This window comes from Solanum tuberosum, unplaced genomic scaffold (assembly GCF_000226075.1).
Source record: "Solanum tuberosum cultivar DM 1-3 516 R44 unplaced genomic scaffold, SolTub_3.0 scf00042, whole genome shotgun sequence".
Taxonomy (NCBI): domain Eukaryota; kingdom Viridiplantae; phylum Streptophyta; class Magnoliopsida; order Solanales; family Solanaceae; genus Solanum; species Solanum tuberosum.
Window position 1 is genome coordinate 2,271,613 of NW_006238967.1, and position 16,058 is coordinate 2,287,670.

Genomic DNA, 16,058 nt, shown 5'->3' on the forward strand with positions numbered 1-16,058 from the left:
CATCAGAAAATAAATAAGAAAATCAGAAAATATTTTCTTTTATACCAAACATACCCTAGTGCGTCTGGTACGGAGATAAAATGTTTTCTAAACTTTCTAGTCAATTTTTAGAAAATATTTTCCTTACAAGTTTCATAAATAGCATGTCATATTAATTGTTTCTCTCCACCTTCCAACACACCCACCCCATGTCACATAGCCTCCACTTTTAGGGGCTGTTAGGTGTGATGGATAAGAGAACTTAATCCAGGGATAATTTTTGAGTGGCCTTTAATCAATTGTTTGGTTACAAAGGCTGAAATAACTTATCCCAGGATTAACAATTAGTCATGGGATAAATTATCCCTCACTGAGGGTGGAATAGTAGTCCCAAGATAAATTATCCTAAGAGAGTATGTAAAGTAACAAAATACCCCCCTTAAACTCTCTTTTATGCCCACTTTTACATTCATGTATATTAACATAATAATTCTTAACAACATTTTAAAATAACATTCATAACCTTAATTATCGTTGTTTTTATGATAATATATTTTTCTATTGAAAAATTATATTTTATAAACACAATTTTTATTTATGAATATATTATAAGTTGAATTTATATGCTTAATTTTTCATGTTTATTTATATTTTGATTTCTCTTAAATTTTCGCTCCACTACTAAATAACATATTTTTAATTAAATAGTTTCTACTCACTTAATAATTATGTTGTATATGTGATATGTCAATTAAAATGTAGATAACTTTAATAATAAAATTTCTTTTACTTTAATAAACTTGAAAATGAAAGTTTTATTTTTAAAAACTAGTCTCAGCATAACTAATCCCAGCATAACTTATCCCAACATAACTAATCTCAGCAATCGGATTGTCCTCCAATTGTTGCAAATAAATGTCTCATAAGGCTCTTACCAGTCTTGAATTCAACTGGTATTTGAGCTAAAACAGCTCTAGCTGCTATGATCATCCAACATGCCTGCTTAGGGATGGCCATAGTCTACAACACAATTCCTTTCATGTAGGAGGCATGTAACCATCTAATCCACAGTTTGTCCCTGTTTCTGACATAAATCCCAACAAGACTTTGCCTTATTTCATAATATACATGGATATCTATCAAGATTATACCTCCTGTGGCTTTAGGCAAGCAAACCCTGAAGTAAGCTAGTAAACAGGTAAGCAAAATTAGCACACTATAACAGTATCACAAAACTGAAGTCTTACAGTACCGTCGGCCTCCAAGTAATCTTTTGCCAATCATTCCAAAATCCTAACAACCCAGAGACAAGGAAACTAAAGACTATATCTCGAATTAAAACATATACAACCTTAGAATATATTGCAAGTGTCTAGGCAAAGCTTCTCAGTATATTTCAATTCTCAAACATTACACAATCGACTTTGGATACAAAAACATGAGGGCTAATGCAAGACAATTCATAACCAGCAGAGAGAAAAAGGCCATGAGGGGTAAACCGATGAAACCATATTGCTCATGAAATGTTCCATCATGAACTTCTGCCATACCATAATCCCAAATAGCTGAAGATGACAATATATGCTAACATTACACCATAAGCTTCTTCTTTCCCAAAGTAACATCTATTGCGTCCTCATCCTGCTATTCTCTGCAGCCCTCACTTGCAAGAAATAAGGATGGGCCTACAAAACAGTGAGAGAAAACTAGATATCAGGTTTATGCCACAAATCTGAGAACCAATACAGACACGTGATATCAAATGCACTAGTGAAAATAATACTATCACACACACCCTTTGTCTGTGCATAAACACACAGAAAGAGTAACAAAATAAAGATGCCCTATCAATGATGAGGCGATAAAACCTACAAATGTATGGTTTAAGATATCTTCCACACAAAGGAAACAAAGAAAAAAGTTGGTTAAATTCCAGGAACCTCGATATAGTTAGTTCCTTCTCTTTCTTTTTTTTTGAGAATTGGTAAACAAGTTAGTTCCTTCTCTTCTCCCACAACTTTCCCCATACAATCTCTTTCCTGGGGCATGTGTCTTGTTTAAAACTTTAAGGGGTCGTTTGGTTTGAATATGAGTTATGATGGGATAAGTTATGTTGGGATAAGTTATGTTGAGATTAGTTATGATGGAATAAATTGTCCTGGGATTATTTCTTATTGAGTGTTTGGTTTGTTGTATTCAAAATAATATATATTGATAAATTTTAAGAACAAGTTGTTTGTTTATAAAATTACCCTTCACTTTATTTTAACTTTTTAAATTTTTCTTTGCGAGCTTTAGTTATTCATTTTTTTAAAATAAAACTTTTCTTTTATTTAAATATTTTTCTTTATGTATACCCATGATAAGTACCATGTGTATTTAAAAATATAACTTTTTCTTATTTAGCTTAAAAATAGAACTTCCCCTCTTAAGTTTATTAAAGAGAAGAAAATTTATGAGAAATCAAAATAAAATAAATATAAGAATTAGTCAAATAAATTCATAAATAAAAATTATATTTATATAGTATAATTTTTTTATAGAAAATATGTATAATTATCATAAAAATAAGGAGTAGTAAATATTATTATACATAGGTATTTAAAAAATGTAAATATACATAAATGTGAAAAATGATATATAAAAAAGGATTTTAAAGGGACATATTTGTCATTTACCTATTTTATCCCGGAATAAGTTATCCCGAGATTACTATACCACCCAATATGAGGGATAACTTATCCCGGCACTAATTCATAATCCTGGGATAAGTTATCCCAAGCTTTGCAACCAAACAACGAAATAAAGGGTACTTAAAAATTTTATCCCTGGGGATTAACTCCCCTTATCCATCACACCAAACGACCCCTAATTGTAGTTGACTATTCATATCCTGGTCTTAGTGCTGTAGGTTTTCAAAAGTCACCTAATCCCTCCCTTGCTACTATACTTGGTAAAACAGCAATACTCATTTGGTTATACAGGCAAAGCATAGACAAAACAGAATTTATGACCCCAAATAGCAGTCGCAAATTATATGGAATTACCATTGCTTCTTTTGCTGTAAGTCTATCTTGATGATCATAACGGAGAAGCTTGTCTAGAAAATCTATAGCCTGCAATTACACCTCAAAATCAAAGTATCAAATTCTGAGCAAAGACAATTTGTTATAGCAAGTCAAACCAAAGTGGTTAAAATAAATTACCACAGATTGAAGGCACATACCTCAGGCGACACCAAATGCTGATTATCTGCATTAATAAATTTGGACCATGGCTTCCTACTGTGCCTGCAGGAGAAGTGACTATATTAACTATCAATAGCATACATTCTGACTGCAATCAGATATGCCACCATTCTGTGAAAGCTAACTGGTGAAACTTATTTCCGTAAGAACCTTATTTAGTTGTACTTGTCCCCCCTCCAGATCATTTTGTTTGACCAACCAGCTACTTCCACATTTCTATCATAGCTAGCTACTGAGATCATCTCAGTAAGTCAGCAACACTATCTAGTTGCAGCTCACAGTTGATTTTATACTCCCTCCCTCCATCCCCTTTTCTTTGAATTGCTAACTATTTAAGTAATTTGTATACAAATAACAACGACTACATACCCAGTCTAATCCCACAAGTGGGACCGGGGAGGATAGGATGTACATAAACCTTACCCTTCCCAACCTTTTAGGGGTAGAGAGGCAGTTTTCACTTTGCAGGGTTGCATGAATTTTTAGTAATTAGTATATTTTATAAAAAATAAAGACTTATTTCCTTAATATCAACTGCAATACTGTTCAGAGTGTCAAATGTGATTTAACTGCTCTACATCTCTATATCTTTTTCAACTTGTCCAACTCTCACAATAACATATGTCCACCAAACTCGAATATAATAAATCATTCGAACTTTATCCTAGGTTCTAAAAAAGTCAACCATGTGAATCTTTTTTATTTATTTACAAGGACTAACCAAGTATATTAAAAAGGAATTGAGAGGGCAATTCATTTCAATAGGTTTATGATTGGTGATGAAATATTAACAAGGTTAAAGATGACAGCCTGAAACATACCTGCCAACCATCGCCTCCAGCTGAGGATCAAGCTCCAGTTGATACTTGTGCAAATATGCATTCAACTCATCAGTTCCAAGTACCTAAAAAGATAATTCTCCATCAACTCCAATCGAATAGGTAAGATACACTTGCACCTGATAACGTTTCCTCTCATTCAAACAACTGACTACTCTACTGATAGACGTAACTAGACGAACCTACCATCAAGACTATTATAGACCATCGACCTAGTTGCAGAATTTGTTTAGAGGCATGCAAAGGGGTAACATTTGGGACAAAGACCTCATTGAACCAGATTCTGATCCAGAAAAGACACAACGCAGGAGATTGCGTGAGCAGAAAGCTGTAGCCAAACAGGTTACCTTAGCAATTTTGACAAGCTGATCCTGGTTATCATGGCCATAGAAGAAAGGTTCCTTGCGGAAGATCTACATAAAGAACAATACGCCTATTAAGCACAATTAACAAGATGATAAAAACTAATACACAATGTAATCTCTATAAACTTTTTTTGATAAGTAATCTCTAAAAACTTGTGGGTCTAATTTCAAAAGGCCCACAACCTCAGATCTAGGAAAATGGATGAAGCACCATGATTGGCTTAAGCCTTAAAGCTTCTTACCATTCCTGCAAACATGCATCCAAGGCTCCACATGTCCAAAGAATAGTCATAATCTTGCAAGTCAACTAGAAGTTCAGGGCCCTTGAAGTATCTGAAAAACAAACAAAAACATATTCAAACTTGCTGTGATAGCCTTTTATAGACCAAAAGAGGGGATAAAATCAAATCAATGGCCACTAAATATTTTGATACATTATGAACCGTAAGTTAACATTATGTGGCCAACTTAACTTTTACACTGGTTTTCAATTAACCTTGAACATCTTCTAACTTTCTCCAAGCAAAAATTGACTGCTCTAGCATATGTATGGATTCATGGAGAGCAGTTTGTAGATTCTTTTGTCAAGTCCAGCAAACTTACAAGCTGGAAAGTGTACATTCCATTAAATGGTTACACTGCAAAGAGCGCCTCTTGACAATCTTCTTAAGGGGTCGTTTGGTATGATGTATAATTATACTGGGATTATAATGCAAGTATTAGTTACGTAGGTATTAGTTATGCAAGGATTAGTAATACAGATACTATTTCTTGTTAGGTGTTTGGTTCATTGCACTCAAATTGGATATATAAGATATCATTCAAAATATTTATTTATTTTTTAAACTAAAAAGTAATGGGTTTACAATTATAACCATGGATGCTTGTCCTTCATTGTTTTCTAGGAAAAAGATAATGATAGGTTTGTCCCTTCGGTACACTTATACATGGATTAGTGTTCCATGTTGGTGGTGGTATAAAATAATACACCAATTGGTTTATTATGTTATACAAGACTTGAGTTATGCATGATTTAAATTACAACCAAACATTGGATAAAGTTCACTAAATAATATATCATGATTATTTTCCTTATACATCATATCAAACAAATCCTAAGAGTAGTTATAGTGAAGCCTAGGAGCCTTTTTCTGCTAGCATAGCAAAGTGAATGAAGCTCCTTATGAAGGAGTGTCCCATGACCTCATGGTCGAGAAGTAGCATCATAAACATTTTGAGATAGAAATTTGAAAAATTCAAACTCCAAAAGCCAACCCACATGATGGATATCTTATGTTATCTGAGGCAGTGTAGTCCATAACTAAATAGCTAACATAACAAAGACCTACAGGATTATCTTGTTTTCGAACTACAAGCTCAAATTCCCAGAGAACAGTTTGTAAAGTAAAAATAGAAAGAGCCATTAACTATTAAAAAACTGTAAATAAGACCTACATTTGGCAAAGCAACTGCACCTCTTCTTTTTTTTTCTTTTTTTTTTATGACAAGGGAAATCCGCAGCCGCTACCCTTAGGGTGCGCACAGGGTAAAACCCCCGCTCCTATGCAATAGCTCGCAAACCACATAGGATGCACCTATTCCACCAATCAGTTTTAGCAAAATATGCCTTACCTTGAAGCCACACGGACATTATATTCCTTTCCTGGATGGTAAAATTCAGCAAGACCCCAGTCTATCAAGCGAAGCTTCCGCAACTCATGGTCTATCATAACATTATGTGGCTTGACATCTCTGTGCATTATTCCCTGAGAATGACAATAGTCTAGTGCCTGCAGGTTCATAAAGAAGTTTCAATTCCCACTTCCTCCATAAAATATACACAAGGAATAGACCAATGGTGAACTAAACAACTGTTATAAGAAGCTTTATTGTCAGAAGTAGGGCAACCTTAAGACAGAGTAAGAACTATGAGTTATTTTATTTATCAACTTGCTAGTCTAAAAAAGGTTTCCGTTGAGCACCAATATATAACTGAAACAGACTTCTAAAACGGAGGGCATCACAGGTTCAAGGAACCCACTTCCTCTTAGAATTGTTGCATACAGTATACCCTCCAGCAATCATTTCTTGTAAACTCTATCCCACTTCCTGTTGTACTTGTTGTATTGTTGTAGTTTTGTCCTTCGATTTCTGTTACATTTTGTTGTTTCTTGTACTTCGATTATCATATTATTTGGTTGTAGTTGGTATTCTGGATGCTTTGTTATGCTTTCTCTCCTGTTTATTCTTTTTCTGGACTGATTTTCCTTGAGCCAAGGGTCTATTCTAAAACAGTCTCTCTACCTTCACAAGGTAGGGGTAAGGCTGCATACACACCACCCTCCCTAGACCCCACTAGGATTACACTGGGTATGTTGTTGTTTCCTTTACTTTGGTTAGCGTATTATTTGTTGTCGCTTTTCTTTATTATTTTCAACATGTCTTCTTCATTACTGTATTTGTTGTTGCTTTGGAATGCATTACTTAAGCCGATGGTCTATACTCTATCAGAATCACTCTCGCTACCTTCACAAAGTAGGGGTAAGATTTGTGTGAACACCACCCTCCGCAAACCCCACTTGTGGAATTACACTGGGTATGTCGTTGAAATCCATAAAGCTCCCGTTATAAGAATTCACTTTTAATTTGGGGCAAGGATATGATTACAAGTGACAAAGTCTGCCTTCTAAAACTGTGCTAGGCACATAAATGCAAAGGAATTTACTTAGTAGACTCCATCAAAAGAAAATGAGAATACATCTACAAAATGTTCAAGTGCTTCCAAAACTGTATCTCTGATAAAAAGAGTGATACTGCATAAAATAAATGGAGGGAACTCCCAAATCCTGGTCAACATAAAAAGTAGTATGGGATAGGCAAACCTACAGCTAGATGACAATAAGACATGCATAAAACTAATATCTTCAGTTATATGCCGTTAGAAGGAAAGTAAAACAAGGCAGACAATGAGGGGGGAGAAATACTGACTGCTATCATATGGATATCCCTTTACCTTGAGAAGCTCATATATGTAGTAGCGTATGTCATAATCCGTTAATGTTGGGTACAGTACTTTGAAATCTGTACTGTTCACATACTCAAAAATTAAGCTTGGTGTTTTTGAGTGCTGGTCTCTGACAATATCAAGGAGTTTGACAACATTTGGTCCACCACAGAGGTTCTGCAAGATTTTGATCTCTCTCTTGATCTACACAAATACCATCAATAACAGTTCAAAAGTACGTACACAATTGCAATTAAATCATTTGGTTGAAGAAGCTCAAAATTAGAGACGAGAGAAGATAGAAAAAAGCTGCACCAGCGGATACATAATGATACTAAACTGGCTAAAATAAGCTCAATAAAAGATTGGTTTATATTTACATATTCATAAGATAGATATGACTTTCTCTAAAAGGCTGTTAACATGGATGATTTTCATCAAATGTTAGGTTAGCAAAAAGTACTATGTGGTATACAAGGCAATAGCAACTTTATACAATACAGTAAATAACCAACTTTACAGTTAAATTTCTTTGTGAAGCAGAATCTTTTTTATTTTTATTTTTTGAAACTGAAAAAAAAAGATTCTGCACAAATCCTTGAAGCCCAGTTGGTGCACTGTCCAAATTCGGTGGATAATGTACCCACCCATTTAACCCTCTCCACTTAAACACCAGACTATTGTCCGTAGGGTTTGAACGTGTGACATTTGCCTAATCAACATTGCTCATAGAAAAACAACATAGTCACCTGTTACATAAAGTGCCAGTAACCTAAGGTGAAAATACAGAACTCATACCTTTTTCTTCTTAACAGGTTTCAGGATCTTGATTATGCACTTCTCGTTGCTGTGAACATTTATACCTTCAAAAACTTCACTATATTTTCCTCTTCCAACTTTCCGAACAACCTCATAGTCATCCTGATCACTGGAATAATAAATCAGAAGGATGGTTCAATGAGAATAATACAATATCTCCGAGTTTAATTAAGTTGAACTGGTCAAAGAGAGGATTCTGAACGGAAACAAAATCTAATTAAATAACTGGTACCATCATCCTAACAGCATTTGCTGAAGCAAGATTAAATTGTCAAAGGAGGCCCGGTGATGTGATTCCAAGACATCAGAAAACTTGGAACTTGAAAAGGAAAACATCACAGGACTTATATTAACAACCTACATACTCTTCTCTCTTTTGCAAGAAAAGGTTTTTATAGTTTCTTTTAAATTGTCTTTTACTGCAAGTAAATACATAGCCAATGACTTAAGGCCAAATGAAATGGTACTAAAAATCTGTACATATAGCAAGTAACTCAAAAAGGATCTGAAGGCATCATTATTCTTTGCGACCAAAGGAGATGGAAATGCAATGATAACATTATTGACAATGCAAGGATGGTGGATTATTTGGAAGGAAAGGAATGCAAGGATTTTTGAAAGCAAATCAGAATCTGTAGTTAGTGCTAAGTACATATGGCTATCCCAAGTGTGGTGTAACATGGCCATTGCAAATGATATAGTGGCCATGGTAGATTTTTTGAGCTCATTACAAAACACGTAATGGAGCTACCCATTGTAAAATATCCACAACACCTTCTGGCTGCTGGACATTTGATACAGTACCTTTTTAACAGTCAGAAAAAAGAAAAAGAAAAAACTTATTAGACAATGTTCAGCCAATGTTATGGATGTGAATTAAGGGGAGATTTCAATACAAACAGATTCAAAGACGAGAAGCTGGGGAGGGCAAGAAATACAAGATCAATAAGGAAGTTCTCCAGAATTACAAATGTCCTTTCTTTGATTGATCTTCCACTTCATGGAGGCACATTTTACATGGTTCAGAAGCATTTATAATCACAGAGTTTCTAGGCTGGATAGATTTCTTGTCTCAGAGACTTGGAATGAGTAATTCAAATTAAAGAATGTTGGCCAGAACAACGTCAGATCACTATCCTACTATTCTTAATTGTGGAGAATGGGAAAAGGGGAAAGGATAATCAAGTTCAAGGAAGTGTGGTTTGAGCAGCAGGGGTTCATTGAGATGGCTAGATAAATGGTGGAATTCTTATAATGTAGAAGGAAAACTTTGTCAGCTAACTGTGAAGAAGCTAATATTGCTGAAAATGACATTAAAAATGGAACAAGGAAGTATTTGGAAGCTTGGAAGCAAGGAAGAATAAAGCTATGAAGAGATCAGAAGAATTGGACCATCAGGAGAGGGGAGAAGGGGAAACAGGAACAGAACCAGTCTGTATCTGAAAGGAATTTAATTAGCAAGGAGCCTGAAGGTATTGCAAAAGAATAATTGTCCTGAAGACAAAAATCTAGATGCCTTTGGGTCAAGCAAGGGAATAAAATACAAAAAATTCCATCAGATGGCAAATGCACACAAAAGGTAAATTGTACTGATAACTTTTTTTTTTTTGAAATTAGAAAATTGTACTGATAACTTACTAGTTACTGAAGGGAAGTTGGTGGATAATGAGCAGAGAATCAAAGATCATATTTTGGAGTTCTATGGAGATCTTTATCTAAACCTGAGCTGCGGAGACCAACATGTAGAAAGTAACCTAAAGAGAAGTTCAGGAAGAAAAAAAGTGGTTGCAGAGACATTCACTATGGAGAAAGTGGAGGAGGTAATAAAGTTACTTTTAAGGAGAGAAGGCACCACCCAGATGGTTTCAATTGAATTTTTTTCAGAAGTGCTGGAATACAATTAAAGAGAATGTGTGGAGGACAGTAGAACTGTTCTTTCAAGAAGGCACATTTGTAAAGAGTTTCAATTCTATTTCTATTGCCTTGATCCCAAAAAAAAAGGGGGCTGTAGAAGTGAAAGATTTCAAACCAATTAGTCTGCTGGGCAGAGTTCAGAAGATTGCAGCAGAATTGTTAGCGGAAAGACTCAAAGTGGTGATAGATAAATTGATTTCAGCAAACTAGAGTGCATTTATAAAAGGTAGACAGATTACTGATGCAACTTTGGTTGGGAATGAAGTGATGAACACTTTTTTATGTAAACTGGTCATGTTTATTAAATCTTATGGAACAAATGAATACGTAAATGACTATAGCGAATTCAGTATTGTATATCAACTGTCAGATTTTCAATCTTTATCGATGGGAGTACCCAAGGACTCTTCAAAATTCAAATCCTTGAAATGGTTGAGGCACAGTGATCCATTGTCCCCATACCTATACCTTTTGTGTTGATGATGGAGGTCTTAAGAAGAATGCTAAGGAAGGCAGAGAATTTCGAGTGGCTTAGAGAAATTGGAGGGAGGGGGGAGTTTGGCTATTTCACACATAAGTTATGCTGATGACACTCTTCCTATGTGTGAAGCCAGGAAAGAGCAATTCTTGTATATTAGAGGGATTTCACTGTGTTTTGAAGCTGTTACAACTTACAGGCTAGCCTGTATAAAAGCAGTGTATTCAATATTAATGCAGACAATTATGTTCAAGAATTGGTTGACCATTTGGGATGCAAAGTAGAGAGTTCTCCCAAAGTGTACCTTGCCCTCCATGGGGCAAGGAATAATGAACAGAATATATGGCAGGGATTCTTAGTGCCCAATTGTCCATGGATAGTTTTCACTTTTTCCAGGAATACATAGAATTGCAATTTTCCAGAATTCGGAAAAATTCCAAAAGCTGTTTTCAAAATTTTTGCTCCAATCACTCACAAAAATTCAAAAACAACTCCAATTTGTATTCATGTTCCAAACACAACTTGGAGTACAATGACATTTATCTATCTATATCTATCTATCTATACTACCTTAAAAGCATGAACTTCCTAACTTGAATGTTAAATTACAATAATACCCCTACTTAAAACACCCATCTATTTCTATTTGAATAGCATATGTTCTCTTGAAAGGTTTGTGACTTTTCAAAAGGGTTGTGACTTTTCTGATGAATTATTGTATTAATTATTTCTACAAAACTTTTAACATTCTTATATCACCCCTATATAACTGATAACACAACGTTGTTATTGACCCTGGATGGAAGGAAGTTGTAATTCTAGGAAAAAGAAAGAAGGGCATAAAGATGAACTCCATTCCCTGCGCCACTACTTACTTCCAAAAGACCCAAATACCATTTTCAACTTGTACTACTTTTTTTCAAATTTCACAATTCTTATATCCAAACAACCACTTAGATAAGTACACACAAGATAACTTCATGGAGGAAAATATTTATCTTTTGAAGGAAAATTGACCTTAACTCGTGTTTTGGATGGAATCCTACATATATGATGCCACTTTCTCTAATCCCCTCTAGTGTGGAAAAGAAACAGAATTCTATGACAAACCAATTCTCATGGGAAGGAAACTCAAATAATCAGAAGATGCATTTGGTTAGATGGAAAAGGGTGACAAAAGACAAAAGAGGGAGGCCTGGGAGTTTGAAATTTGACACTAAACAACAGAGCTTATTGTTTAAAAGGTTATAGAGGTATAATGTGGATTTTGGAGAATAACTTGCAAACTGAGGGCAGAATAACAGAAGTACAAGAGTAGAGGTGGGAAATAGTTGCAAGATTAAATTCAGGAAAGATGTTTCGGTAGGAAATTAGTGCCTTAAAACAAAATTCCCAACAATGCGTAATTGTTCTACTAACAAGAACGGATTTCTGGCTAAATTCTACTCAAGTGCAGGGTGGCGAAAATTCTAGAAGGCTAAAAATCTGGGAACTTGAAGAATTTTTCCAGTTCTTATAGCAGTAGAATACTACTGATATAGTTGAGGATACAGTGGATTCTTCAATCTGGTTAACGAGCAGTGAGAATTTCTTTGATCTGGTTAGCGAGTAGTGACAAGAAATTCTCTGTAAAGAACAGTTACAGAGCATTACAGAAACATGAGGGGCAATGGGAGGTATCATGACCATGAAAAATGCTTTGGAAGACTAAGCTTCCCACCAGGGTTGCCTGCTTTTGTATAGATTGCTTCTTTGGGGCCTGATGTACCCATGACAAACTCCAAAAGAGAAGATTTGCACCGGGGAGCAGGTATTTTCCATGTGAAGAAGCTCAGGAGACTGTTAATCGTCCATTGCAACTTCTCAAGGTAGTGCAGGAATTTCTTTTGGAGTATTTGTGGTGTAACATGGGTGATGCCAGGAAATGCCTAAGAGCTTGTTGGACTGCTGGAAGAATCAGAAAACAACCAAGAGGCTTAAACAGATATGGAGAACAATTCCACTAAACATCCTATCTACCCTATGGCTGGAAAGAAACAAGAGATGCTTTGAAGATAAAAAGAGTCGAATTTCTTTGTCAAGACAAAATGTATTCACAATTTGTAATTTGGGTGTAAGGAGGGCCTGATTGAGGATATGAACCAACATCTTGACTTTCTAGATAAGCTAGGGAGTTGTATGTGATTGTGAGATAGATATGAGATCCTGTTCTGATGCAACTGTTGTACCACCTTTGTAGTAATTTTTTATCCTACATTATCAGGAATAAAAGAACATTGACCATAATTTTTCAAACAAGAAATATGCTTACCAGTTTAGCAAGAGATGATCTCAATACTCAATAGCCATCTCCAAATTCTTTTGTCTAAATATAGAGCACGCAAAATGATTTGATTCCAAATAAAAATGGCACAGCACTTGTGCGAACAGATGATAGCAAGGCATCAGCCTCCAGAAATGAAAAGAAATATTGCATATTTGTTTAGTGCATGCGTGAATAATTCTTGCAAATCAGTTTCCAGTTTATTCTAAAAGCTTACAAATGTCAGTAATGAAACATAGTAAGTTTTGGAGTCCATTCCTGAAGCCATAGGCTTCCATCTAGCTAAAAAATAATCATGAAAGCTAGTGTATGTGGAAGACTGGAGAATTCCCTCCTCACATGCATTTCACATCAGAGGTGAGTTCCCCAAATGTAAAATAAAAGGCTTTCTTTTGGTTATGATCATTTAGATTAGGTGTTTACCAGCAAAACCAACACCCATACCAAAAACACTTGAAATTGTCTTCAGCAATCAATCTACCACTCAATCAACTATGCATTAGCCCATACTAGTCAATCAACTATATGAATCCTTCATATCAATTATTCTGACTAGATTAGTTCTCTATGCTAAATAATTGACTCTTAAAATTCTAAAAAATTAAGGCTCTCAAACTAACACTTAAAAAGGGGTTGTTGCAATAAAACGATAGCATTAACTGTGGGGTCAGAGGAGCGGAGATGGTAATATGACACATCATAATATACAAAAGTAGAAATTATATAATTTCATTAATTAATTACTAGGTGATTAGAGATGAAAAAGAAGCATAAAAAATTACCCCCATTGTTCAGTAAGGGGTCATTTGATAGCTAGTAATGAAGCAAGCTATTCGTGTATTAAGAGGTGAATAACTAATTCTATATTTGGTAGTTGGGTAGGAGGTAAGCTATTCATGTATAAAATTAATACACTTTGGTTTGCAATAAAAACCCGCACAACTAATACATATATAAGTTATGACGAAATCCATGTATTATTTTATGCAAGTAGAAGATGGAATAACTAATACATGTATAAAATTAATACACTTTGGTTTGCAATTTAAGAACCCGCACAACTAATACATATATAAGTTATGACAGAATTCATGTATTATTTTATGCAAGTAGAAGATGGAATAACTAATGCATGTATACCTATATCATGCAAAACTAATACATGCATAAAATTATACATAGATTCTCTCATAATTAATCCTTGCATTACTAATACTTGCGTAACTCTAATCAGCTACCAAACGATCATAATCTCTTCAACAATTATTCAATCAACTATGTCTCAATCCATACTAGCCAGTTTGGCTATATGAATTTGGTTCTCAATACTACATAATTATCTTTTAAGACAAAAGTTCTAGACAATTAAGGTTCTCAATCTATCACATAAGGGGTTGTTTGGTAACTGGATAAAAAACAAGTTATCTATGTGTTAATTTCCTTATAACTTGTACGACATTCAATAGCTAAATAGGAACTAAGTTATTGATGTATAAAACTAATACGACGTTTGGTTGACAATTAAGAATCCTGCATAATTATTTCATTAGAAGGTGGAATAACTAATGTACATGTATAACTAATCCTTGGATAACTAATACATGCACAAGATAATACATAAATTCACTCATATCTACTCCTTACCTTACTAATACATGCATACTTCTAACCAGCTATCAAACGACCCAAAGGGTTTTTCCCAATAATACTAATAGAAGGATTAACCGATATATCATAATATAAAAAGTATAAATTACATAATTTCAATCATCAATTACTAAGCAATTAGAGCCAAAAAGAAGCAGAAAATAATTACCCCCATTGTACAGTAAGGGCTTCATAATCCCAATATTCCCTAGGGCGAAGCACATTGACATCCGTGTAAACACGAGCTTTCGACATAACTTTACCGTCAATCTCCAGTTTGGAGCTGTTGATCTTACTAAAAGTGAGGAAATTTCCGGCGACCGAATCAGGAGGTGAGGCAAGTGGAGCACGATAAGCAACAAGGACAGCGCACACTAGAGAGATACGGAAGAGAAATTGAGCGCATCTTCCATGTGAAGCCACCGCCGTAGTGTAATCAACGGCGATTGTATACTACTACGCAATCTAACATTTTTTTACAAGAGAGAGAATCAGTGAAGTGGGAGTGTTGGTGTTGGTGTTGGATCGAGTTTTGGGCGTGAAGTTGGATATACTGGACTAGTCTCAGGACGTGGACAGTGAATTTGGGTCTGATCCTGAGCCCTAAAATTATCTTAGTGGTCCATGTCAATTACCAAGCGTTTTTTGTGATTCTATCATAAAATTATATAAAATAGCAAATTATTAATTCAAAATAAATAATATAATCACAGTTTGATTTAATTGTAATCCACAATAAATTGTTGTCATTCGTCTCTCTCTGAAATTCTCGCTCGCCTCTCTCACTTTTATACAAACACAAATGTATAAAATGTGTTTGTATTTGTATAAAAGTGAGAGAAAATTATATATATACATATCTTTTCGTTCGTCTCTCTCCCTAGAGAATCTCGTTTTCCACTCTCACTCGTCTCTCTCACTTTATACAAACATAAATGTATAATTTGCGTTTGTGTTTGTATAAAGCGAGAGAAAATTGTATATACATTACATATATTTTCGTCATATACACTTATAATTATACAAATACAGATCTTCCCCTGTCCAGTTTTCTTTTGTCTTTCTCTCTTTCTCGCTTTATACAAACACAGATTATACAATTTGATTCTTTTGTATATGTATACCGAAACAGATTATACAATTGATCTTTTGTATATGTATACCGAAATATACATATTAATAGCCATAGCAAACATAAAGTTTGCTATGGAACGCAATTATACAAACTATAGCTATAGCATACAAATATGATTTTTATGTTTGCTAAACCTAAAATTTACTCATTAATATTTGCATAACTTTTGTGATCCTGAGCCCTGATATTTGCATAACTTATGTGGAATAAGTTATATGGATATTAGCTATACATGTATTAAAATGATAAAATTACACGTTCACCTCTATTAATTTACTTTTAAATGTGTAGAGTATTAATTTATAAC

General features: G+C 34.5%; 1 protein-coding gene across 1 annotated transcript; it reads right to left on the reverse strand.

Annotated features, from left to right (window-relative positions):
- Positions 1–1,178: 1,178 nt before the first annotated feature.
- LOC102586679 (casein kinase II subunit alpha-2-like) lies at positions 1,179–15,195 on the reverse strand. Its single transcript, XM_006343142.2, has 10 exons — positions 14,786–15,195; positions 8,234–8,363; positions 7,445–7,639; positions 6,064–6,221; positions 4,674–4,764; positions 4,414–4,479; positions 4,049–4,131; positions 3,206–3,269; positions 3,027–3,095; positions 1,179–1,664 (listed from the first exon to the last, which is right to left on the reverse strand). The coding sequence occupies exons 1-10, from the start codon at positions 14,869–14,871 to the stop codon at positions 1,605–1,607; spliced, it is 1,002 nt and encodes a 333-aa protein (XP_006343204.1). The 5' UTR covers positions 14,872–15,195; the 3' UTR covers positions 1,179–1,604.
- Positions 15,196–16,058: the final 863 nt, after the last annotated feature.

Coding starts and splice junctions, on each gene's coding strand:
- LOC102586679 (XM_006343142.2), bottom strand. CDS start 14,871: ATGTCGAAAGCTCGTGTTTACACGGATGTCAATGTGCTTCGCCCTAGG. Junction 4,765..6,063: donor AATGTCCGTGTGGCTTCAAG/GTAAGGCATATT, acceptor TTTGTTTTTCAG/ATACTTCAAGGGCCCTGAAC. Junction 3,096..3,205: donor AGCATTTGGTGTCGCCTGAG/GTATGTGCCTTC, acceptor GTGTAATTGCAG/GCTATAGATTTTCTAGACAA.